The sequence below is a fragment of the Pelodiscus sinensis genome, chromosome 1 (assembly GCF_049634645.1).
Source record: "Pelodiscus sinensis isolate JC-2024 chromosome 1, ASM4963464v1, whole genome shotgun sequence".
NCBI lineage: Eukaryota > Metazoa > Chordata > Testudines > Trionychidae > Pelodiscus > Pelodiscus sinensis.
The window spans coordinates 91,442,089-91,468,575 of NC_134711.1; the positions used below are offsets into that span (position 1 = coordinate 91,442,089).

At 47.8% G+C, this 26,487-nt stretch overlaps 1 protein-coding gene across 1 annotated transcript in view; it reads left to right on the forward strand.

Moving 5' to 3' along the window:
- Positions 1 to 10,681: 10,681 nt before the first annotated feature.
- NPTXR (neuronal pentraxin receptor) overlaps positions 10,682 to 26,487 on the forward strand; it is a 31,803-nt gene continuing 15,997 nt past the window's right edge. Inside the window, exon 1 of the mRNA XM_006118966.2 lies at positions 10,682 to 11,682. Within this exon, the coding sequence (XP_006119028.2) occupies positions 11,068 to 11,682 (615 nt within the window). The 5' untranslated portion in view covers positions 10,682 to 11,067. The remainder of the gene's footprint in view (positions 11,683 to 26,487) is intronic.

Genomic DNA, 26,487 nt, shown 5'->3' on the forward strand with positions numbered 1-26,487 from the left:
TTTGTTTCAGCTACCCTAGACTAACACGGCTACATTTCTATCACTATTCCCCTACCCTCAGTGAGCTAAGGACCCAGATAAAGGTATTTAGGCTTCTAACACCCATTGATTTCAGTGGAATACCTTTGCGGATCTAATCCAAAATGACACGGAGTCAGTGTCTGACCCAGAAATTGAACCTAAATCTCAGCGTCCCATGCACTGTTTCAATCATAAGTCTATCTTTCCTCTCTATTAAACTATCCCTCATTTTCCTCCTACTCGATGCTTGTGTAGTATCACTAGGGGAAAGAAGGAGATGCACCTATTTACACATTATACACACTTTTATATAGAGATATGTAAAACACTTAAGGTTTCTTCAGAAGGAAAGGCATTCAAACACTGCTACCCAGGCTTTACCACAGTGGTGGGAAACCTGCAGCCTAAGGACCACACACTGCCCATCAAAGCTGTGTGCGTGACCCACAAGACACTTTATTTACTGTTGCCTACACACAGGGTTGCCAGATTCTGCTGGCTTTCATCCATGTATTTTTTTCCCCTACAGGTGTTACTTTAGTAAAACACATGTAAAGCAAGGGCAGATGAAGTGAGGTGTATGTTGACTGCACATATTGACTGACAGCCATGTGCTCCCTCTGCATCCAATCAAAGTGCTGCTACAGTTCAATCAGCACACCCCGCAAATTCTAGGTACTCAAGTGCAGTTAGCAAAGCTACCCTATTCCAGATAATGTCTTGGTCACAAAAATCTTGTGGCCCATTGAGATGAATGGTGGCCACTCATGCGGCCCACTCCCTAACCTAGGTTACCCATTACTGCTTTAACGAGTGGACAATCAATTCAATAGCCTTGCAAAAAGACAGTGCAAACACTCATCCCAATATAAAATAAGAGCCACTGCATCTTCAGGCTAATTATGAATTACTGTAGTGCCTTGGAGCCCTGGCTGTAGACCTGAACCCCATTCTATACAAACAGGTGGTTCCCACACCCAATCTGCAGTGATGTTCTGTTGAAACTGCTCAGTGTTATATAGCATTGAAACAGTACAGTGCTGAAACAGTACAGTGCTGGAACAGCACCTTTCATCCCATGGCTTTCCAAAGTAGGGAAGAGGTTTCATCCCCATTTTACTGACAGGAAAACTGAGGCACCAAGACATGAAGTAATTTGCCTTGGCAGAGTTGTAAATAGATCCTGGACCTAAGTCACCTAACTCCCATGTCCCAGATCTAGTGATGAGATTGTAGAGGGAGAGTGTCAAGGCTTTTTCTCCCACTCTGGCATGATAAATGCAGATGTGGGGGCCCACAAAAGTACCCCAAAACCTTATCTTTCCAGGCTTTGGTATAAAACTTCCCCCCAAAATCTTAAAACCCTAGATTTTGGGGATAAAAAAATATGCTGCCACTACCCGAGTAATAATAAAGAAACCAGGGAGAGACTACTTGGGAAATCTCAGCCCACAAATGATAAACCAGGACACAAAAGTTAACCAATACCACGTTAATAAAATAAAAGTTTTCTCTTTTCTTAATCACCACAATATTCTTGTTGCGAGCATAATGACTAGATGGAAGAGTCAAATTAATATACTCATGGGGGAACCCCCCATGGGCCAAGAACTTAGTTACAAAGTTGAGAAAACCCCATTTTTAAATGCACAGACTTCAGATTCCCATTCCCAAACCATAAAACAATAAAACCTAATGGATTTATCTAAACTTTACCCTACTTACAGATAGTGAAAAGTCTTTTCTTGGAGGGAGACAGTGTCTGTCCCCCTCAGTAGCTGGAGAGAAACTGCCCACGGACAAAGGAGGGAAAACCCCCAAAATTCCTTTGTCCCAGTTTGAAATTCCTACCTACATTCCTATTGGCTGACTCTACCTGGCTTAGGTATAATTAACCCCTTCGTCCCCAGGCTGCTGGCCACCTCTCATGGTCATGAGAGAGCATCACAGTTAGCAACATCTTTATATGCAACATGCACCATTGTGATCCTCACCACTGACTTGATAGAGCAAAATGAGCATTTGAACATTTGTGAGGATTGCAAATGGTAGTTGGTTTGGCTAGGTCCATGCCCCTTCTTATTAAATGCACATTTAAGCAGTTCCTGTGTAGGGGATAGCAACTAGGAGCAGAGGCATTCATTTGCACAAACATGAGGATTTGTGCACAAACAAGGATTTTCCATTTTAAAAGTTTCCATCAGTCAGGCAGAAACAATACCATGGAGATTTAGCTGACTAATCAGACAACATGAGCAGCAAGCAGAAGCGACCAGTACATGAACAATCCCAGAGCTGAAAGTGAAATACCCCTGCACACCAAATACTCATGGGAGCCAGGATCACTTTGTGCTCAGAAAGGTGGGCCAAATTCAGAACATATTTTGTTTACAATGAGTAGATCAGCAAAATTACCCATGCAATATCGCTGTGTGCATCTGTTAATGCTCTATTTGCCCTTTCCATGGCTGAAGAGGCACAGCAGCCTCCTTTCTCTTCCATTATCAAGGCTGCTGGGAATGAAGGCTTGTCTATACTCAACAGACTGGCTGCTTTAACTGCGCTTAGACCAGTTTAGCTCATTGCAGTCCGTGAATCAGTCAGATTTCTTTGTAACAGTATCTGTATCTATATTAGAGTCTCATACTTATCTTAACCAAAGAGACACACACACACACACACACTGCATCCCTAACTGTTCTATTAAAAAACAACAAATAGCCTGGTAGCACTTTAAAGACTAACAAAACATGTAGATGCAAGTTATATTCAAGTACAGAGGGCAGAATGAGCCACTGACTTCTTTGCTCCCTCCTGTTACATTTACTCAGCTCTACCTTTAAAGTAAGGGGCCAACTTCCCAGCAGGTGTTTATCAGCCAACCTGCATGGGAGCTTCACTGACTCACTCCAGGGGTACGTCTAGACTACATGCCTCCATCGACGGAGGCATGTAGATTAGCCAGATCGGCAGAGGGAAATGAAGCTGCGATTAAAATAATCGCGGCTTCATTTAAATTTAAATGGCTGCCCCGCTCTGCCGATCAGCTGTTTGTCGGCAGATCGGGGCAGTCTGGACGCGCCGCGTCGACAAAGAAGCCTTTCTTGATCGGCACAGGTATGCCTCGTGAAACCAGGTTTACCTGTGCCGATCAAGAAAGGCTTCTTTGTCGGCGCGGCGCATCCAGACTGCCCTGATCTGCCGACAAACAGCTGATCGGCAGAGCGGGGCAGCCATTTAAATTTAAATGAAGCCACGATTATTTTAATCGCGGATTTCCCTCTGCCGATCTGGCTAATCTACATGCCTCCATTGACGGAGGCATGTAGTCTAGACGTACCCCAGCAGAGGATCTGGCCTACTGACTTACAGCAAACTCACATTTGTATTGTCAGGTCTCCCCTGACTATGCATTTATTTTTTATTCTCTTCCCACATTTTTAAAATGCACATTAGGGACACTTGAGACAATTAAAAGGGGACAGCTTTAAAACAAGGATTTTTTTTATATCAGGCATAAAATTAGCATGCAGGACTCACTGCTACATTAAACTTAGGCAAACAATAATTACATTAACAAAGAGTAGTGATAGAAATGTAGCCGTGAACAAAGAGGTTCAGACATCTCTCAGACTAAAAGCAGCATCACTAGCTAGGATCAGATGACAAAGGCTGTTAACCCTCCTACACCAGACCTTCACACACTGATCATCAGCTGAAGTTACCTACCTAAGTGTTTTAAAATGGAAAACATTAAAATGCTAGTATCCTTCCAGTCAGGGGTGCTCTCTCAGCTATCCAGTGTGCAGTACTAGATAGCCCAGTTCTGTCAGCTCACAGTCAATCATACTCCAGCTCTTTTCCTTCCACCATGTATACCTTTTATTCCTCTACTTAAATAAAAACACCCACCTGGACTCTATCACTGGCACCTTCTCACCAGACCTAGCACAACTCATCTTTTAAGTTACCACCTTGCTTCCTGTTCCTTCTATTTATATCTTCCCATTAACACCATTAGCCCAGGAGTTACAGCTCGGGGGCTGATAATCTCCCAACAGAAAGTGTTTTAATTGCTCACAACAGAGCCCTGGTTGCAGCAATGTCCGTGATAGGGATGCTGCTGCTAACACTCTATCACATTTCCCTGAGGCCCAGGGCTGTAGCTGACAATTCCACCCACACCCATCAGCTGCAACCAGTGCCCCTCTCACTTCTCAGCTCCCCCGTTCTGCCAAGGACACACCTTTTGTGGAAATGAATGTTCACATTCAGTGAGGCTACGTCTACACTGGCACGATTTTCTGAAAATGCTTTTAACGGAAAAGTTTTCCGTTAAAAGCATTTTCGGAAAAGAGCGTCTAGATTGGCACAGACGCTTTTCTGCAAAAGCACTTTTTGCGGAAAAGCGCCTGTGCCGATCTAGACGCGTTTTTCCGCAAAAAAGCCCCGATTGCCATTTTTGCCATCGGGGCTTTTTTGCGGAAAACAAATCTGAGCTGTCTACACTGGCCCTTTTGTGCAAAAGTTTTGTGTAAAAGGACTTTTGCCTGAACGGGAGCAGCATAGTATTTCCACAAGAAGCACTGATTTCTTACAGTAGAAATTCAAGCGGCCAGTGTAGACAGCTGGTAAGTTTTTCTGGAAAAGCAGCTGATTTTCCGGAAAAACTGGCCAGTCTAGACACAGCCTGACTGTTTCAATCTTTCATTTGGGTGCTTCTTCTCTTTGGCTTTCTCCTCACATTTCTACAGTCCCAGCTAACCTTCATCCTTTATCTCTATTTCCATGTCTCTTTTCTCTCCTGAAGTTTTCTTTGTGTCTCTCCCTTCTCTCTAGCTTTTAACCCCCTCATCTTTTCCCCCTCTTCTCTTCTGCTCACCACATTCCCACCCTGCTTCCCACCTCTGTGTGCTATGCATTGTTCTTCCTCTTACTTTGCCTGCTTTTCCATAGTCCGCATCTCTCTATCCTTCTCCTGCCTGGCTCTTCCTTTGGCAATCTCACCTCTCTAGCCTTCCCCTCAGGATCACAACCACTCCATCTCTTCTTTGAAAATTGAGGACTGCAGCCTTTGCTCCTTCCATTACATGAATGCACCTCCCAGAAGGCTTTCCTCCAGGGAGATGGATTTCCAGAAGCAGTGGGAATTCCCCAAACCTTGGGTAACTATGACTAGCTCTCCAAAAACATAACCGAAGGGTGAGAGTCCTAAGGTCTGAAAGAGATTCTGTGTAGCAAGACCAAAGGAGATGTGGCAGTAGTGGAACAGAACAAATGTGTCATAAAGGGTAGCAGGAAACTGCTCTCAATAGTGAAAGTTCATCCTGCGTTTTGGTAAGTCAGAGCCTGGGCTAGGATTTGTGAATCCATCCATGACTCACCACTGGCAAACAGAATCCCTGCCAGATGTGTCTCAAGTGCATAAACCTTCACTAATCAGGTTTAAATTAGTGTAAATGGTGGATTCTCTGTAACTTGAAATCTTTATGCCATGATTTGAGGAGGTCACTAAGAGGTTAGGGATTTATGTGGGGGGGTGAGGGTCTGTGGCTGGCAATGTGCGGAAGGTCAGACTAGATGAGAATGATGGTTCCTTATGGCCTTAAAGTGTGTGATTCCATAACTGTCCGCCCTAGGAGGTCTTGCCCCTGGAGCCTATGATCCTAGAAGTGATATTGGCCTAGAAAGACCCCTGGTTTGGACTGGACTGGCAGTACCTGTATTCCTATGAGTATGTACAATTCAAGAAGCAATCACAGTGATGGCGGGGGCAGAAGGGAGCAGGGAGTTCTTACAATAGCTGGAAAGAATTTACTTGTTCTGTAGGGAACAATTCTGCATTAGCCTGAGTTCAATACTCTGTTTCCATCTCTTGGTTCTATGAACACTGACCCTATGTCATGTTGGTCCTGGGGGGTATTTGTGCCTCATTCTGCTCATATCTGATAAAACAAGCCTGGCCACTCACTGCTTGTAGTACTAGGAGATGAAGACTTTGATATTCATGTCCACTGCTAGGGCTGTTTTCACCCTCTCTGCCAACTGGAAGAATATTTCTTCTTGTTACCAAGCGGAGCTTAAAATCAATGTCATTTGGTTTCCATCCATCTCGTCTCTCAGCTTTAGTTCTTCATTTGTGTACCAGAATTTTGGTGATATCAGCCTATCTAGAGAGGAAGTGTGTGTTTTGCCTGTTTAAAACAGACTTGGTTATTAATGTTTACTGCTACACAAGAAGCCATCAAGAAGAAAGAAACCACAGGTACAGAGACTGTTGTTTAGGTCTGCTATAAAGTGATGGTGGTTGTTTTTTATTTCTCAAATACAGGAAAAACATCTCACTCCTTCTCTGGGTGGTGTAAGTTGTGAGCACAAGAGCAGAGTGGTAGGCCTCCAAACCCACAATAGGGTCTTTTGATTAAAAAAAAAACTCTTGGCTAAATTGTCTGGAAGCTTTGCACCTACTGCTTATATTGTACTTGCAAAGCAGGCAGAATAGAAATAGGAAATACAGGGACAGAAAAAGCATGTGTAGCTTTGCATAAGTCAAACACTACAGTGCAAAGGACTTTTAAGGTCACACAATGTAAAGGGCACTTATAAAAGGAACATTAACGCAAGGGTATTGCTCTCAAGTTGGCAGCAGGTTTCCTTGTACTTCTGAATAAAGACTTGTCTGTCTGATATTCTCTGTTAAGTTGTCTGGAAATCTTTCCTCTAAGGAAGAGAGTTCTACAACTGATCACTATGTTCTCTCTTCCACAGGAGTTAGAGAAAATGGTTACTCATGTAGGTCATGTCTTGTCTGTACTCCCCCACCTCTGGTTAATGCAGGTCTGTTCCCTATAATATATTCTCCAATGCTCCCTTCAATCCATTTTTAGATTAGTCTAGTCACCGGTGATGGGATCCACAAAATTACTTACATCTGGGATTTAAGTGTCATAATCACAGTTTTAGACTCCACTGTGTCCACAAAATCGTGCCAAACACAGTAGGCACGTAAAGTCACTCAGTGCCTAAGTGTCCAGGATAAAAGTTCATTTCACGAGGAGTAACGGTAGTTCGAACTAGGAAGTCTAGTTCAAACTACCTAGTTCGTGCCCCGTGTAGCCGCGCTGCACGGGGTTCGAACGAGCGGGGTTTTAAAAATGGCGGCACCCCGCTTATGCAAATGAAGCCCGGGAAATTCAAATCCCGGGCTTCATTTGCAAGTGCGGTATGCCTACATTCGAACTAGGAGGGTAGTGTAGACATACCCCTTGTGTTTAAGTTTCTGCCTTACACTAGCTGTCTGGGTACTTATCTCCTCCCTTAACCCCAGCACGACATAAACAGAGGGAAGACTGGCATTCAGCCACTAACTTGCAAGTAGTAAATAGGATGAAATTCAATAAGGACAAATGCAAAGTATTCCGCTTAGGAGGGAGCAATCAATTGCCCACATATAAAATGGGAAATGACTGCCTAGGAAAGAGCTCTGCAGAAAGGGATCTGGGAGTTCTAGCTGATCGCAAGCTAAATATGAATCAACAGTGCAATGCTGTTGCAAAAAATGGCAAACATTGTTCTGGGATGATGTGGACCAAAGAGTCTCATAAGCAAGACATGAGAAGTAATTCTTCTGCTCTACTCTGCACCAATTAGGCCTCAACTGGAACACTGTGTTAAGTTCTGGTTGCCACATTTCAGGAAAGATGTGGAAGAATTGGAGAAAGTCCAGAGAAGAGTAACAAAAATTATTAAGGACCTGGATTATGGACGTGGAGCAGAGAGGCATGTAGAGTGAAGGGCCTCAGGGCCCCTATGGAAAACTGTTGATTAGAAAAATAACTTCCTCTTGTGTTTCTTTGTGAGTTTTTTGTTGCATTAATAAACCATGCTCTGATGGAAGGGCCTGGAAGAGATCTGGACATGGTGCTGATTCCTTCCTGTGTGGTGGAGACAAGCCAATCATTTACAGTAAGGTAAAGCAAGGAGAGACATCCAACTACTGACCTCCAAAAGCTAGACCCCATCTCACTTCTACGTAAGCTCCAATACCGCCTGCCTACACACATACAGTGACAATCCCTCCTGCATCTGTGTGATAACAAGATGCCACCATGGGACACCTACAGTCATGCTAACACATACCCACCAAAAGGACATGCAGACTCTGTAGTACCCACCGATGATCCTGGATCCACAGCCCATTGCTGCCTATGGGAGTCTTTCCACTGACATCCCTGGGCTCTGGGACAGATACATAGACAGACATGGTAGTTTGATTTTTGACAATTTAATTTTGACTGATAACATCAAGGTTTATGTTAAAGGATTTTTAATTCTTATCAATTTAAATGTTCATAGTTGCAGGAAATTGCAGAGGTAAGACCATTATATAATGACAGCTGATGCTACGGTTCAAAAAGTTAAAGTTTTTAATAAATGATTAAAACACAACTTGTCGAGAAGCCTTCTTGCGGGTTCCTATTATTTTGTTTAATTGTCTTTAGGCTACCAGTACGCATGACACTTCAGTAATGTTGGAGACAGCAGGAACACTGTGTACTTCTGCTGTATATTCTAGGTATAGTTATTTACCTTTAACACATTTTTTAAAGCAAGAAAGCCATTAGTTTTAGCCTTGGATACTGTAGCCAGACATGAACCCCACCTTGTTTTTCACCCGCCCCTCCCCCCAGAGAGCAAGAGAAAGGCAGTCAGCCTTTGATGCCCTGGGAACGCAGGTGTGCTGCCTGTCCCTGACTCTTCCATAAACAGAAACTAGACAGTAAATGGGCTAGCTGACAACCTAGGGCCTCCCGCCACCCTGATGGCTCGTAGCAGTAATTGACACACCTGAACTGTCCCAGGAGAGGAATCTTCGCCCATCACATACCAGAGGTGCCCATTGTCTGCATTTTCCCAGGTGTGAATTATGCTTGTACCCTTCGTGGGAAACTTGGTGTTCAAAGACTACGTGACCCAAGGGGTATAAAGAGGGACTTAGTAGCCCACCCTATTTGAGCTCCAATCATCTACACCTGCTGGCAAGTATTGATTGACTCCCGAGGTCTGTGGGACGCCCAAACTTGCCCTACTTCTTCCCGAGGGATTGAGAGAAAGACGCTGGCCACGCCATGTCTGGAACGCAGGGTTGAGAATATATACCTGCTAGGTGTCTATTTTGCATGTATTTAATAAGAGCTCAGAGAACCAAAAGGGTTTCATGGTACCTGTAAGTGACTTCTTAGTGTAATTTCTGTCCTGTCCTTTGTAGTGGCTGTGTTATCTGTAACACAGTAGTAGCATTTAACAGCTAAGTTTACCCTGTAACAATAAAATAGTTACTGTTTAAGCTGTGACCTGACTCCTTCAGTTGCTGTAACAGAACCAAGCACAATTTTAAAAAGTACTCCAGCCGGTCATAAGGGACAGATATAGGGAGAGCTTGAGCATTGGATCGTGTCACTTCCAGGGGACAGATCCATTGGGGCGTCTCTCAGCCTCCCCAGGCTGCCCGCTGCGACGGGATCGTGTATCTTAGCAGTCAAAATCTGAGGTGTAATAGGCTCTCCCTGTAAACTCTGGCGTGTCTGTTGGCCTGTTGGCTGCCTGCCGCGAAGGGATCCCAATCCTAGCGGTAAAGACACGGACGTTAAACTCCTCGGGGCACCCGTCAGTCTCACCTAGACTGCCCACTGCGATGGGGCCTTGTGTCTCAGCAGTTGAAGACTCGGGTGTAACACACACACATGCACTGCCCTGACTATCGGCTCACAGATACACATAACAATCCCATTGTTTTGTCTAATATTTTGAAACAATCAACATCTCCCCAAAGACAAATTTAATATGACAATTTCCTATTTGACAAGGCAAATAAAGAAAATAAGAGGGAACAGAACAAATGAGTACTGATGGGTTCTTAGCAGCTCTTAGCCACAGCTTTAAAATTATTGATAGTATTATTTCTCTCCCCCACTCATTCATCCATAGGTGCCAGATTTGTATAATTTTGGTGGTGACCAGAATGGTTCCAAGCAAACTGGAACCCCTCCATAGTATGGATGGGGCAACCGCCTCTGGCCCCACCCTTTGGGGGCCCCAGGCTTCAGGGAGATGTTCCAGGGCAGCCTGTGGGGATGGGTGGAGGACCTAACCCTAGCCCACCCTGCTCTACAGGGCTCCCAATGTTGCTGGGGGGGCTAGCAGAAGCTGGAAAGAGGCGGGGTAGGGGCAAGGGCTTCGAGGAAAGGGTGGGATGGGGATGGGGATAGGGAGAGGGTGGAGCAGGGGTGGGAAGGAGTAGGGGTGGGGCAGGCTGGAGCTTTGAAAATAAAAGCCCAAACACCTGTGGAGCCTGAATATTGGTGGATCTGGAGCACCATATAGGCCCATATGACCAGCCGCCTATACCTCCATCCCCTTGTAGGGTTGCCGACTCTCCAGGATTGTCCTGGAGCTCCAGGAATTAAAGATGACTCTGGGCCGTGTGACGACATTTCTAGGACTACCTCCAACCCACATTAGCATCTCTACCCCCTTGCTCACAGAACAGTGTTGAGCAGCCCAGGCGAGGCAGGAGGCAGCGGATGCTGGGCCTGGGGCCCCGATCTAGCAAGTGGCCCTTCCTGTTTGCCCAGGGAGAGGGAGGGGAGGGGGCCGGGCCAGCTCCCAGCTGGCGGGGGGATTCCAAGGCCACCCCTTCGGGCTGCCGGGCTCTGCAGCGCTTCGCTCCGAGAGGCGGGGCTCGTCTCTGTCCCGCTGGCGGGCGCGGCAAGGCGGGCAGCAGGCTGCGCTCCCCGCCCGGCGCCGAAGGGGTGGAGGGAAGGAGCGGGGCGGGGGAGGAGCCAGTGACGCGCCCGCCCCCTCCCTGGCGCTCCCGCCGGAGACACTCGGCAGCGCTTGGTCCAGGCGGCACAAGGCAGCGGCCGCTCCCTCCAGCTCTCCCAGCTCCCGGGGCGCCCCAGCCCGCCCGCCCGCCGCGTTTTCTCCTGGCCGGGCCCCCTCGCAGCTGCCACCCTGAAGTTTCTGGCCGTGCTGCTGGCCGCGGGGATGCTCGCGTTCCTGGGGGCCATCATCTGCATCATCGCGAGCGTGCACCCCGCTGCCAGCCCCGCCGGCGCTCTCCAGGGTGCTGACAATGAGTCCAGCGCCGCCGCCGCCCTGCTGCCGGCCGCCGCCGACAAGGGCCCGGGCGCTCTGCACGGGGCTGGGCAGAGCTTCTCGGGCGGCGCCCCGGACACCCTGCTGGAGCTGCTCTCCAGCGCCCGGCCCCGCCAGCAGCAGCAGCTGCACCACCCGCAGCTCTTCAGCCGCTTCCTCTGCACGCCGCTGCCGGCCGAGTGCCCCTCCGACAGCCCCCCGCCGGGGGACGGCCCCGCGCCCCCCGAGGACCTCTTCTTCCTGCACACCACGGCCGAGCAGCTGAGGCAGACGGCGCTGCAGCAGAGGGACCAGATCCTCAGCGACCAGGAGACCATCCGCGAGCTGACGGGCAAGCTGAGCCAGTGCGAGAACGGGCTGGAGCTGAGCTTCCAGGACAGCGCCTCTCTCTGGGGCGGGCCGCGGAAAGACACCATGGGGGACCTGCCTTGGGACTCGCCTGCCATGGTCCAGGAGCTGGAGGATGCTGTCAGGTCGCTGAAAGACAGGATCGACAAGATTGAGGCAAGGCATGAACGCCCCTCCCCTCCCACCGCCCCCCAGCTCTGCGAGATCACCCGCCTTGCGTCCCCTGCCCCATCGTTCCCCTTCTCCTCTCCTCTCCGTGCCCCTCAGCCTTTCTAAGCCTTCTCACCACTCCCTTGGAACAGCCCTCTCCAGGGCTTTCCTAGAAAATAGCCTGTGGGGTGGGGGTGGGGTTAGTGTATTTGAATACTTCATGTAATTAAATCAGAGATACGCCGCACTCTGGTAAATCAGAGACAGCCTGGCAAGCCCTCAGTGTTGTGTGTGTGGTGGAAAGGGGGCCCATAATGCATAAAATCTATGTGTGTGTGATTCCTCACTGTCTTTTCTCTGGCTTCAGTCTACTCTTTGATGTGAGATTTCCTGTGATAAATATCCTTCATTGAAATAAGTTAAGTAGCTTTCATAGAAATCAGAAAAGGAGTGTGTGTGTGTGTGTGTGTGTGTGTGTGTGTGTGTGTGTGTGTGTGTGTGTGTGTGTGTGTGTGTGTGTGTGTGTGTGTGTGTGTGTGTGTGTGTGTACAGAAATAGAAAAGGATATTTCATGTCCTCCTCCCATCCTTCCAGATGCCCCACCAATGTAGGATTGTTCCCTACAGGATAGTCATAGCCTAGTTTTAATTGACTCTCAAGAGATGGGGCTTTCATCTCTTCCCTTCAAAGACTATTATTTGTGTAAAAGACTTCAGGACATTTTCTAGATATCCATTCAAACATTCTGTAGGCATCTATTCTTCATCAATGGGGGCATGTATCCCTTTCAGCTACATACTTCAGCTAGTTTGTTTTGAAACTATTTTCTCCATTCCCAACATATCTAGAGTGCTTGTTTAGGGTTAGAGCAGGCCACCAGTGCTCCCACAAAGTATTACTTTACTCTGCCCATTGTCCTATTGGTGTAGGGGAGAGAAGCAGCATGGAGTTAGTAGGGCTAGATTCTGCTGCCATCAGACATAATGAGAAGTTTCTTATTTATCAAGTTATGTCACTGATAGCAATGGGACTGCTTGCACAGTAAGGCTGTCGACTATGCATTAGGAGCAAAGGTGGCAGAATATGCCCCTAATTATTACACTAATATCAATAATTAATATATGACTATTGCTTACATAAGAAATGATGGGAATCATGAAAGTGAGGCCATGAAAATATTTGTTTACACTCAAGAAATGGTCTTATATCATTTTCTGCTTCTCTGCAGTGCTATTCCTCTTCCCGTCCCTCCTTTGGGGGTCACTGCCTATGTTCCAGTCTCTAGACTGGGTACAAGTGGAGGAAAGCAAGCCTTACATAAAGATGTACAACAGCTGTTCTCCTTGGTGGGTGGAGGTGGGATGGTCTGTGTGTGGAAACTGACTTTTCATGTTGTCAGTGACCTGTGGCAATCTGAAGGAAGATACACTCCTTTGCAAAGTGAGCTAAATCTCTCTTTTCTTTCTGGAATATCTTCTGGATAGATCTCAAACTGGGGGACACTGATGACTTTGTGTACATTAAAGGGGTGAATTGCTGACCCCATTGAAGTCCATGACTTTGATGGGGTCAGGATTTTACAAAGGTGTGTAGTGTTTCATCAGGGAACTTTACGAGGAGACATGTTTCTTATAACAAATAAAAGGTTGCCCTTTCCCTGTAGAATGAGCATAGGTTTGCCACTCAGAACCAAAGGACCCCTCCCAAGATCTGTATGGATCTTAGGAGATCTGCCAGAGGCCAGGGCCATCTGTATAGAAATCGGGGTATTGGGAATGAATCTCAGCCCACTGATCACCCATCCAGGGCCAGTCCTAACCAATTGGTGGCCCCAGGCGACTGCCCAGCTCCCCTGTAGGGTTGCCAGATGGTTAAAAAAAATACCGGACAAAAATTTGTCAAGGAAAAAAGGGGGGGAATTGGGGAGTAACCAAGGAAACCTGGGGATTCGGGAGGTCAGGCAGGCATGCGGTCATGGCCCACTCCTAAGGCCGGCTCTGTCAGTAGTCCTTTGAAAATGGTGGCCCCGGGCGACCGCCCGGCTCTCCCGCATCTTAGACCGGCTCTGCTCCCATCTGTCTCCCTGGCAGGAGATCCCCCACTCATTTCTGTCTGTGAATGAAAAGGAAGCTTCCAGCATGGGAGAGTGAGGTGGGGAGAGTGAAAAGTTAATTCAGGCTCATGTCTCCTACGACTGACTCATCTCTCCACACCGAGTTCTCTCAACTCTTGGAAGGCTCTCAGTGGATTTTTTGGGGTGGGGGGAGGAGAGGAGAGGAGAGGATGCCATGAAAGCAGCTCATCTCTACCAGACAGGAAGGGGCAGAGCTATATATTGTGGGAATCCCAAAGGCATGGAATCTAGAGATGGATGGACGGAATGATCCCTCTCTCAGAGACACCATCATCTAAGATAACTTTCTGCATGCAAGGAGAGAAACTCCTGTTCAGTGAGAGAGAGGCTGATACATACACAGAGAGAGCTAACGTAATACATGTAGCCACACAGATTATCCATGCAACAGATGGGCAGAAAAGTACAAGAAGAGATAGAGAAAAACAAAGACAGAGGGAGAAACAGATATGCAGGCACATGGATGGAGGGACAAATGCATGCAGGTTGGAACAGACTATGAGACACTCACAGAATTATAGATTCACCCAGATATGTGGAGTAAGGAGAACTAGTGAGCTACTAGGGCATGTCTATACTTAATGCAAGAGCAACACTCAAGGTCGATCTTAGTGTTTGATTTAGAGGGTCTAGTATAGACCTGTAAATCGAATTCTGAGAGTAGCTCCTATTGGCTTCCGCTACTCCTGCTCTTCCCAGGAATAAGGGAAGCCGACAGGAGCATTTGCTGTGGAGTGGAGGTAGCAGCCTCTGTTGTGGTCGTCTGGGCTGACTGATGACAGAGATTGCTCCGGCAGCAGCCTCCCCTAACTCCACCCCCCACCACCATGCTTCTGCCTCTGATAGAGGCAGCAGCACAGTGCGGGGAGGTGGCACCATGGAGCCAGTGCTGGGGGAACCAGCTTTTAAGCCAGCTCCCCCCAGCACTGACTCCTGCTTCCCTGCCCCTTGCTGCCTCTGATACAGAAGCAGCAAGGGGGGGGGGAATGCGAGTAATCAACTAGATTAACTGTTAAGCCTACGCTGATTGGGTAATCGTCTAGTCAACTAGTCGTTCACATCCCTATGACAAGGTGGATAATGTGATGCCTTTTAGCTGTATCATTATGTGCCAAGAATTGTGTGGCCACAATTCTATACCTTCCAAAAGCAGCTCCCTATTTCAGGAGCTGGTGAGATGGTTTATAATATAAAAACTATTTTGACCTGTTTCTGTCATTTCAAATGGCAGTTGCAGGACGTCCGGGGTGAGATGATGAGGTGAGGGAAGATACTATCATTGGTGGACCTTCCTATTTCTGTTTGTTTGTACTAACACAGAATAGAGAGGGAGACAGATATGCATGCGGATGGCCAAATTCTTCTCTCAGTTGCACCAGGGAAAAAGAGCACACGTAAAAGTAGCCATTTGATGTGAGGCTAATATCAATGCCTCAGAGAATGGTAGCTAGTGGGCCAAGAGCATACTCTGTATTGTATCTTCTGGGAGACACGCATGTTTATACTTTGCAGTCAGTTTTCAGTTCCTCACAGACCCAGGCCAAGGGAGCAAGCAATTGAGTAAATAGGGCAGTATGTCACAGACAGGTGGGGATAAGGCTTCCCTTGCTTAAGCCTGAAAAACAGGTCTGTTAGAATGTACTGCATATGACGGTCCAATACAGTATCAAACCCTAGAAGCCAGAGGTGGAGACCGTTTATTAGCGTACATCTAATCTCTATGCTGCACAGCTGCTGCCTGCAGCGTACTATCCAGTTGTTTGTCTGGTGCAGTACAAAATGTCGGAATCTATTGAACTTTTCCACTTCCCCTGGGAGGCTAGTCCACAGTCTGAGATATCATACTTCTAGGGAGCCCACACAATGAGTTTGCACTTGGTCACACCGAATACAAGACAGAACATCCAATTATGAAGCAGGAAAGTGGTAGTCCCTTTTGATTAGGCAGCCTCTCAAATACTACATTCAATTTTGGGAAGGAAGAGAGCAGAAGAAGACATCAGCAACTTGGCAGAAGCAACCCAAATGACTGGGGATGGGAGTGATTGACCAAGGAAGGCAGATTAAAAGAGCTGAGCACATAACAGATCACAAGAATTTTCAAGGTGTTGCTTTTAAGAAGAGGAGGAATTGTTTAGCATGGGTGTCACTAGGGGTGTGTCTGACGATAGAGGGATGTAGATTAGGCACATCACTATTGCAAATGAAGCGGGGATTTAAATATCCCACGTTTCATTTGAATAGAAATGACCGCCGCTTTTTGCCGATGTGGCACTTTGCCGGCAAAAAGCGGCAGTCTAGACGGGGATCGGTCAACAAGGAAAGCCTGTCTGACCGATCCCTTATGCCTCGTGCAACAAGGTTTACAGAATCGGTCGGAAAAGGCTTTCATTGTTGACTGATCCCCGTCTAGACTGCCGCTTTTTGCCGGCAAAGTGCCACGTCGGCAAGAAGCGGCAGCCATTTCTATTCAAATGAAGCGTGGGATATTTAAATCACCGCTTAATTTGCAATAGCGATGTGCCTAATCTACATCCCACAGTTGGCAGAGGGGTGTAGTTTAGACACACTCTAGGAGCAATAAGAAGGAATTGAGCAAAGGGTAAACTTCATCTGAATTTTAAGAAACATTCCCTCAGGGTAAGATTTCTTAGGCCTGTGGAACAGTCTCACAAGGGAAGTAGTGGAAGCCCAAGCAAGTTGGCACTTTTAGATAGGATTGGACAAAGCCGAGATTGAACTGCATTGGGAATATTTGGCAGTATTTGGAAATGGAGGGGTTGGACAAAATATGGCCTAATATGTCTCTTCTAAATTGTGATTTTCTTGCCTTTCCATCCAGATTGTGGTTTTAGGTTGCATCTTTGCACCTCAACTTGTAGTTTTATTTGCTTTCTGCTAAAAATCTTTTTAATGGATAAGAATTGTTTGTGGGGGGAGGGGCGATAAGTGGGGGGAAAGGGTCAATTGGTGGGTGGGTCACATCAGGAGTCTTTCTTTGGGACTGGAAGGGTTCTTGGCACTGAATAAGGCATAGAAAAAGAGCTCTTCCCTGCCCTCAGGAGCTTAGTGTCAATACTCAGACAAAACCAAATGCACTGGGAGACTCTTAGAAAGGTTCTGTCTTAGAACATAATATCTGGTAACAAGCACATAAAGCAACAGTCTTTTTATTGACATGGGTTAACATTTGCAAGTCTATCAGGAGAAGTGAGTTTGGGAAGGGATTTGACAGAAGATTACTAATATAATCTGGATGCTGTTAGTGTGGCTGTCAGGCATAACAGGATTTGTTGGCGCTTTAAAAAACACCCCTATTAAGTAGTTTCATTCTTAATTTTTTTTAAGCGATTTAGCTCTGGTGAAACAGGCTGGCTTGAGAATCCTGGAGGCTGGAATGCCCTAGCCCCAGAGAACATGGGCATAATAAACAGAAGCAGTAACATTCATCAGGCATACCATCCCTCAGCAACTGTGCACCCAGCTCACTCTGCAGAGGCCCCTACCCGGAGATGGCAGCCTTCCTGCTGAGACTGCAGATGGAGAGAGGAAGAAACACATAGTATAAGTTGTATGGTGTGCAGAATGTCCATTAAGGACTGGAATGGGCTACCTAACTCATTTCACATAGGCCATCGGACAGCTGTCATCAGATGGGAACAACTTTTTCAGCACTACCAACCTCAGGCTAAATTCAAACTGGAGCCTAGAAGTAAAAGCTTCTGTAACCAATCCCTAATCCCTCCAGCTATGCAGTCTGCCAGGCGAGTCTGTCTTTCTTGTTCATTCTCTCACGTTCTCTCCATGTCTCTGTGTACTCAGTCACTTTCATGTCATTGTTGCCAACTGTCATGTTTTGGTCCATTGCACCAATTACTAGTTTACTTTTGTCTATGGCAATCTGCCATGGCGAGAAACAGGCACATCCATCCCATTTCAGTTCATGGCAAAGCAGCGACACTGGGCCTCTAATTAGAAAAAAAAAAGATACTAGATGGAAAAAAAAAGCCTATGATGACACATCTGGTCCACTCTTCACTCCCTGCCTCCATTGTATCCCTCAAGGTTTTGTCTTGAGTTTTAAGTGACTTCAGCAGTAGAGCGGTCTACCTCTTCCCCTGGGAGAATGGCCCATAGTCTAAAAAGTCTCTTTCTTGTCCTTCATATAGAGCGAGCGTACTGAGGCAGTGCCCAGCCCCAGGCTGCAGAGTTGCTGTAGAAAGGCTGTGCTCAGACTCTTGGGCTATGTCTACACTCGCGGCTTCTTGCATCAGAAATATGCAAATGAGGCTACGCATGGAATATCACCATGCCTCATTTGCATACCTAATGAGCCGCCATTTTTTCAGAAGAGGCTCTTCTGCCAGAAGGCGCTGTCTACACTGCCGCTTCTTGCACAAGAAAACCCCTCTTGCGCAATGCCGCTATTCCTGAAAATAATTGGTGTAACGGCATTGCGCAAGAGGGGTTTTCTTACACAAGAAGGGGCAGTGTAGATAGCTCCTTCTGGTGCAAGAGCCTCTTCTGAAAAAATGGCGGCTTCATTAGGTATGCAAATGAGGCTCAGTGATATTCCATGTTTAGCCTCATTTGCATATTTCTGACGCAAGAAGCCACAAGTGTAGCCATAGCCTTGCAGTCCTAAAGCTGCAGCTGCTCCTGTGGCCATCTCGGGGAGGGAGGGGTGAGAAAGGGAGGGCTGGGGAAGAACCCACCTAGGAGCAGAATCCCTCTGTCTCTATGTGTATTTACAGTGCCATGCACAATGGAGTCCTAGTCTCAGCTGGAGTATCTAGGTCTTAGTCTGCTATATCCCCTTGTGCAGACAGTGGAACCATATTGATGTGGCTTCCTGGACAGTCTGCAAAAGCAGGAGGAAGATTGGTCCCATGGCTCCCAAGCTTGTTGCTATAGAGACTGAGAAGTGTGTGGGGCATTGGTCCCTGGTCCTGTCCTTTTCAGCTTAGCAATTAAGGTGAACATATTGGAGGAGGGGCGGAGGGGCGTTCCGAACAAAAGCAGTGAGAACAGATTTTGTAATGAATGAGTTAAATGAGGGAGGTTGATTTCCTTAAATAAATGAAAGTGCATTTGCTTGACAATGGATAAAAACCAACCAAGTCCCAGCAGACGCACAGTTTGTCAAGATGTCGGCTCCCCCTCCTCCCAACTCCAGACGCTGACATTTAACGTGACTAATATTAACTGGCAAATTCCAATCTATTTGCTAGGTTTGGCAGCCCCAAAGCATAACGAAACCCCCGCTGCCCACCCCCTCGCTGCTCTTGCTTTGGCAGATGGGAAGTCCAGAGCTCAACAAACAGCTTTTCCGAGTTCGTTCTGTACATTCCTTCCTCCTGAAAGGCCAGTGGTAAATAACAGCAGTGCAGCACTTATGGCTTTGGAGTAATTTGGTTTGGAGGGAAGAGTGCTAGGTTGGGAACTAAAATCTCCAGCACAGGTGCAGCTCAGCTGTCAGCAGTGAAAATTTCCCACACAGCTATGTACCTCACTGCTGGCTCTAGGGGAACGAACCTCTGTAGGTCTGACAGGAGAGCTCAGTCTCCATGGCCCTGTCAATCCTGGGCCCCTCTGGTGAGCTGGACAATTAGCCCATGCAGGGATGATGATTATGCTATGAAAATCTGACCCACGAAGAGGGGCCTGAAACACTCTCCAGCTAATTCTGTGCAAGCCACTGAACACATGTCAGGAGGTATTTGGTTCTTGCCCCCACAGGCCTGGGACCAGACTGGAGCAGCTGACCTGGAGGCAAAAGGCTCCATGAACCATTCAGCATCCCGTTGTTTGGCCAATACATTTATGTCTCTCCCCTGCCCGAAAGAGTGAGGCTAAAACCATAGTTCCAGTGAGGGCTGTAAGCGGTGTGCTCATTCCATAAGCTTCTTGTCTTGCTTCCCACCTGAACCAAGCAGAGTCCTTATAGGAATGGCCAAACAGATCCCACTATTCATTCCCAGCTGCGACTCACTCTCTCCTAGGGGATGAACTAGCCCTAAGGAGCCTGTCCAAAAATTGTGCTCCTTGCTGCCAACCCAAGGCACTGGCCGAGATTTGAGGTGCAGGGGTCTTTGCTGGCACCCCAACTCATCTGCATGACACCCACCTCCATGTGAAAGGTGATTGTAACAGGGAGTCCCAGCCCCGCACTATAAATCAACCTGTGGGCAGGGCCCAGCTGGCCGAGAGGATCCAGCTGGTTGAGAGTGCCCCTCCCCCGTGGCCTTGCTGGGCATGCTCCCTGGTGAGCTGCACTATAAAAGGCCCTGAGCCAGCTTGCTCACGGTTGATGGCCGAAGGGGAAGGACCTGCATAGCCAGCTCCTGACTCAGAAGAGTCCATGCAGCATGAACCAACACCCCAGCCACTACTGCCGCAGCCCCAGCTGCCGTGACAACCCCGGAGACAGGGGAGAGGTATGACCGCAGGAGAACCGTGGGGAGGTAGGAAGCAGCCCGGGGAAGGGAGTGATAGTTCCCGGAGTGCTCGGCCAATTGCAGGGAAAAGCCCCTTGCAGAGCAAGCAATGGAGAGCTCCACTGTCAACAGGGCCCTGGGCTGGGACCCGGTGGAGTGGGAGGGCCTGGGTCCCCCTATCCTCCCCTCCCCTGCTGTGGCACTCTCAAGGCGGGGAAGGCCCACAGCCGGAGGACTAGGCCGCAAGGCTGTATTTACCCCAAGAGGGGAGCCTACAAAGATTGTGCCACAAAGCTGTATTTACCCCCAGAGTGGAGCCTATAAAGCAGTGTTTCTTAAAGTGTTCTGTGGCACATAGTCGGAGATGTGCTGTGGAAAGAACAGAATTCCTTAAAGGGACAGCCTCTTCCCCCACCACCCCCAACAACTTTCCCCTGGGGGCTTTATTTTTTGGTCAACAATTTTCCCTGGGTGTTCCCCATTAAAAAAACTTACTGTTTGGTGTTCCTCAATCTTAAAAAGTTTAAGAAACACTGCTATAAAGACTGTGCCACAAGGCTGTATTTACCCCAAAAGGGGAGCCTACAAAGACTGTGCCACAAGGTCGGAGTGACCACCCAAGTGGGGGAACCGTGTAAAGACTTAACCGCAGGGCCAGAATGAGGGAGACCCCGACTGAGGGGCTGCACCCTTTGACCCGTGGTATCCTGACTGAGTGGCTGCACCCCTCGACAGTGATCTAGAGCTGAACCACCTCTAAATACTCCCAGGGACAAGCACCTTCATCCCAAGCCCCTGCCAGCTTCTGAAGCTCTGTCTCCTTGCAGCCCCAGACTGATCCCCTGACAGCTTCTGCAGTCCTCCTTCCCTGGCCTCCAGAAACAAATCCCTCCCAGACCCTTACTCTCTGCTCCACAGTGGCAGTTACCATTGTCTGTTGCTTTCTGAAGTCATCTGAGACTCTGCACATTTGATTTTGTAACAGCCCCTCCTCAGGTTGGTTGTTTGCTAGGGACATAGGACAATATTCCTTTGGGTCACCACCCAGGGAAAATGGTAACAAGTGAATGCTGACAGTGCCAAAGCCAATACTGCAGTCTGGTTCTCCTCAGCTCTGAGGGTTACAAGAGCATCTTTGTGGCCCATCCAGGAATCAGTAGAGTCAGGGAAGTGAGGGAGAGGAACAGATAAACTGAGCTAGAGAGATCAATACAGACAGAAAGAAAAGGTAAGGGAGAGAGACAAAAATAATTGGAGAGAGAATGTACAATGAAGGGAGCTAGAGAAAGAAAAGTTTCAGTGAGAGAGAAATGGAGGGAGCTGCCAGAAGAACAAAAAGACATTACAAAGAAAAGGAAGGAAGGAAGAAAGAAAAGGCAGGCAGTAAGAGGGAACAAGGGAGAGAAACAAACCTTTTTTAATCTGTGTAGGACAGATTGTTATGATGCTAACAGTGCTGACAAGAGCTACACTCCTTTTTTCTATTAACAGATGGAACTGAACATGAAAACAGGGCCATGGCATTTAAATCCAAGGGTGTAGCAGGCAGTATCTCAGTAGCCTTTGTCATATCCAAGCAGCCTAAATGGATTAGAATAGCCCTCAAAATCCTCAGCAACAGTTTTTGTTTTTATTTCATTTACTGTACCTGACATGGAGCACAAGTAAATAACCCCGCCAAAACTAAGCAGGGCACCCCACACACTCACCTAATCATAAATTCTTCCTCTCATGGACATGTAAATGACTCATTCAGCTTTCCCTCCTCTCCGTCCATCCTCCTTGCCTGCTGTTCCTCTCCTTGGCTTTCTCTTTTCCTTTCTGTGTCTTTATCAATGTGTCATTTTGCCCCCACAAAAAGCACCATGTGCCCAATGGGGAGTAACTAGAAGTAAGGACACAAAATTGAGCAAAGGGAAAATGTGACTGACGATCAGGAAATGTGTTCCCAGCAGTGAGAACGTCAAAGACTGTAGAATAGTCTCCCAGGGAAAGTGGTGGGAGCCCTGTTGTTTGGGACAATGAAAGCTAGAATGGAAATACCCCCGAGGAATAGATTTTAGAAGACAATCCTGCATTGGATGGTGGCAGGGGATGGAACTAGATGGCATAATAGGCCTCTTTCATCTCTAAAGCTTACTATTCTATGATAGTAATTGCAATTAAAGCATCTTTTGCCCTGAAGGAGACCAGGATAGAGAAGTATTCAGCAGGGAATTGACCAAGGAGAGGATTCAGCCCTTTCTAACCATCTCCTCTTTGCTGATGGAGTATTTTCGTGTTAACTCCCCAGTATTTTAAAAGTCAGTTTGGTGCCCCATTTTACCCACAGTGAGGATGTTTTCTCCCCCTTGACAGAACAACCAGAGAAGTGATGTCATTTGTGATGTTTCTTAGAATGATTATTGTTCAGAAAGAGGTCCCATTATCACTGGCTGAGCTAGAGAAGCCTGGCAGAGGCAGCAGATTTTTCTCCCACCCGCCAGGTTGCCAGGAAGTCTCTCTCTTTTGCATGCGTCTTTGCCTGACAGTCCTGGAATTGTTGCTCTATTATTAATGCTATTATTGTTAATGCAAAGAAAATGAGAAAAACAGATGTTCACCAGCAGCCCTCGATGCCTTTTCTCAGGAAGTTGATTGTGTGGAATATGTCTTCCTGGTCCTTGACCAACAATGGGAAACCTAAGTTAGTGAGTGGGCTGCATGAATGGCCTTTCTGCATCTCAGTGGGCCACAGGACTGTCACAACCAAAATAGTCTCACAGGATAGGGTGTTTTGCTAACTGTGCTTGAGTACCTAGAATTTGCAGGGTGTGTGGATTGAACCGCAGCAGCACTTTGATTGGCTATAGGGGAGCACATGGCTCTCACAGTCAGGGTATGTCTAGACTACAGAGTTTTGTCAGAAAAAGGCCGTTTTTCCGACAACCTGAGTTACATCCACACTGCAAGTACGTTCTTCCAACAGAAAATTGAAAGAACAGAGGGGTTTTGCGCAATTGATATTCCTTATTCTACGTGGAAGAAGCCTTTTTCCGGAAGAGCTCTTTTGCAAAAAGGCGTGTGTGGATGGGGAAGAGGGAGTTTTTTCGGAAGAAGAGGGGAAAAAAGCACAGGTGCCCTGGTGGCCATTCTGTCCATAGTAATCACCGCTTACTTGCGAGAGAGCGTCCAGGCAGTCTGGACACTCTCTTTTGAAAAAGCGCATCGCTTTTTCGATACGCTTTTGCAGTGTGGACACTCTCTTTAGCAAGAAGTTTTTTTCGGAAGAGCTCTTCCAAAAAAAGCTTCTTGCACAAAAAGCCTGTAGTCTAGTCATAGCCTCAGTGTTGTGTGCAATCGGCATGCACCTTACGTCACATGTCCTTATTTTACGTGCGTGTCACTTTAGTAATACTGTTAAGGGGGGGAACCCAATGCAGACCGAAACCTGCAGAATCTGGCAACCCTGCACATGAGCAACAGTAAACAAAATGTCTTGTGGGCCACACATGAAACCCTGATAGGTCGCATGCAGCCCCTGGGCCTCAGATTGACCACCACTGCCTTAGATCATGCCAGTCCACCCAAAGACAGTAAACCCACCGAACACGCTGAAGGGCAGGACTCTATCCTGTTTTCTATTCTGATTTCTAATCTGAAAGGAAACAGAACAAGGTGGAGCAAGTCCCAGTAGTTGTAGAATGAAGTCAGACACATTTTTAATAGTGTTGGTAATTAACCAGTGGAATAACTTACCAATGAATACAGTGGATTCTCCATTATTTGGAATCTTTAAATCAAAACTGGATAGCTCTCTCTCAATGGATGGTATGAGCTCAAGTCTGGAATTACTGGGTGAGGTTCTCTGGCTTGTGTTTTGCAGAAGGACAAACTATTTGACCTAAAGGTTCCTCCTGGCCTTAAACTTGATGAATCAAGGGATCAGCTAAGGTGTTCTGCAAAACTTAATATGCCCTTTCTTTGCTTCTTTTGGACCAGAACTGGTTGGCATATTTCTGACCAGTGTTGCATCAGAATTTGCCGATTCACCAAGTCAAATTGTTTTGTCAGTTAGAAACTGCCTTGTTGCCTGTCAGATTGCCCTCTCTTGGCACCTCAGCAGCCTGCCTGCTGGACTGCCAGGGCTGGAGACCTGAGTCAGCACCATCCTTACAAATCATGGTGCCCTACGCAACGTGAGTACGTGCACCACCTCTCCTGGGGAAGGCACTCTGCAGGGGAGCCAGCCCCTCCATGGGGGGAATCTGTTCTTCGGTGCTGTTGGGCCATGGGAACAGCAGCTGTGGGGGCCAGAGCCAGGGCTGCAGAAGGCAGGAGATGGGCAGGAAGGCTGTTGGAGGAGCAGGCGGGAGGTGCAGACACCAGGCTGCAAGCGGCACAACTTGAGCTGTGGGCCAGAGACCAAGCATGGGGTGGCCATGGTGACTAGGAGCATGGGGTGGTGAATGGTGACTAGGAGAAGCCGGTGAGCGGTGGGAGGGGATGGGCCCGGCTGTTGGAGCCGGCGCCATTGAATATGCGATACACCGCTGTATGGGACACCAGGAAAATGTCAGGACTTCCTGGGTCTGCAGCTCCAGGGTAGCTCAGCAGACTGCATTGAGGCTGCCAGAGCTCATGGCTTCATGGCAGCACACAAGGCAGACAAAGGGAAGAAGGGAGCAAAGAATTTCAAAATGTTTGGTTTTCATTCCCAATTGGAATGAAACCAGATTTTAAAGTATCAGAATCCTGTGTGAAACAGGGTTACCTTTCTCCACCCAGATCTACTGATAATGAATAAAGAAGGCCTGAAAGTGTGTGTGAGGTTTCTGTTTGTTTGTTTACATTAAACATCAGGTCTTGTCTGCCCTGGAAAACTCTTCAACTAGTGACTTCACACAACCAGGGGAGCAGCAAAGGAGATTTTAGTCAGACTATTTAAAACTCCTTTAGACTAGACCAGTGGTTCTCAAACTTTTTGGCCCATGGCCCACTTGGCTCAATGCAAACCTTTCCACGGACCACCAGTTGTTCATGGAAACTTGCCGTTAATTACATAATTACACCCAAGCCATTTTGCTAGTGCTGCAGCTAGCGAGAATGATTTAATTTAACTAGTAAGAAAGGAAACATTAAATTATTAAACAGATGAGAAAGTTAAAACATTTAATGTTAGTTTACCAAACTTTATTTTAAATAAAGTAAAATATTAATTTACTAGCTAATTAGCCCGTCATAAGATGGGATTTTCAGGTTTCTCCTTCACTTTGGTCTTCTCTCCTGAGCCTCCGGTCTCTTGCTCTGTCTCTCTCTCTCCTCCTCCTCCTCCTCCTCCTCCTACTACTACTACTTCCCCCCCCCCATCTCTCTCTCAGCTCTCCTCTGCCTCTCTCTCCGTCTCTCTCCTTCTCTGTTCCCCCTCCTGCCTCTCACTCTCTCTCCGCTCTCCTCTGTCTCTGTTGGGGATGCATGAGCGGGGTGGGCAGCACCCTGGGATCTGCACGCACCCAGGTAAGTCTGGCTCCCCGCCGGCCAGTTCCTCTTCCTGATTTCCCACGGCCAGCCTTGCTGCCCCTGACCCCCGACCAGCTCCGCGGCCTCCAACCCCCACCCCCAACCAGCTTTGCTTCCTGCTAGCCGCCCCTACCCTGTTCTCCCCTGGCCAGCTACACTGCCCCTGATCCCCCCAGTTCTGCTTTCCCTCCCCAGCCAGCCCCGCTCCTCTCCCGGCCAGTCCATCCCTGCTCCTGTCCCCGATTAAGGGTGTCCAGTTTTTTTAACACCCTACCCCAGTGACATACACGGCCAGGGGGCAGGGCCATGTACATCACTGCCCCGCCCCCCCTTCCCTTCCCGCCGTGGCACCTGGCTGAGTTCTGCGCTGCTCAGCCAGGCCACTGCGGGGGAGCAAGTGGTGCAAGCAGGGGTGCTACATGAGGACTGTAGACCCCAAACAGCCACTTACCACCGCTTGCTCCCCCGCCGCGGCTCAGCTGAGCGGTGCAGAACTCAGCCAAGCACCACAGTGGAAGGCAAGAGCGCTCCCCAGAGGCAAGACTGTAACGCTACAGTGTTACAGACTCTCAGACATTGGGCTACTATATATATATGGGCTACGTCTACACTGGCACCCTTTTCCGGAAATGCTTAAAACGGAACAGTTTTCCGTTATAAGTATTTCCGGAAAAAGCGCGTCTACATTGGCAGGATGCTTTTCCAGAAAAGCACTTTTTCCGGAAAAGCGTCCATGGCCAA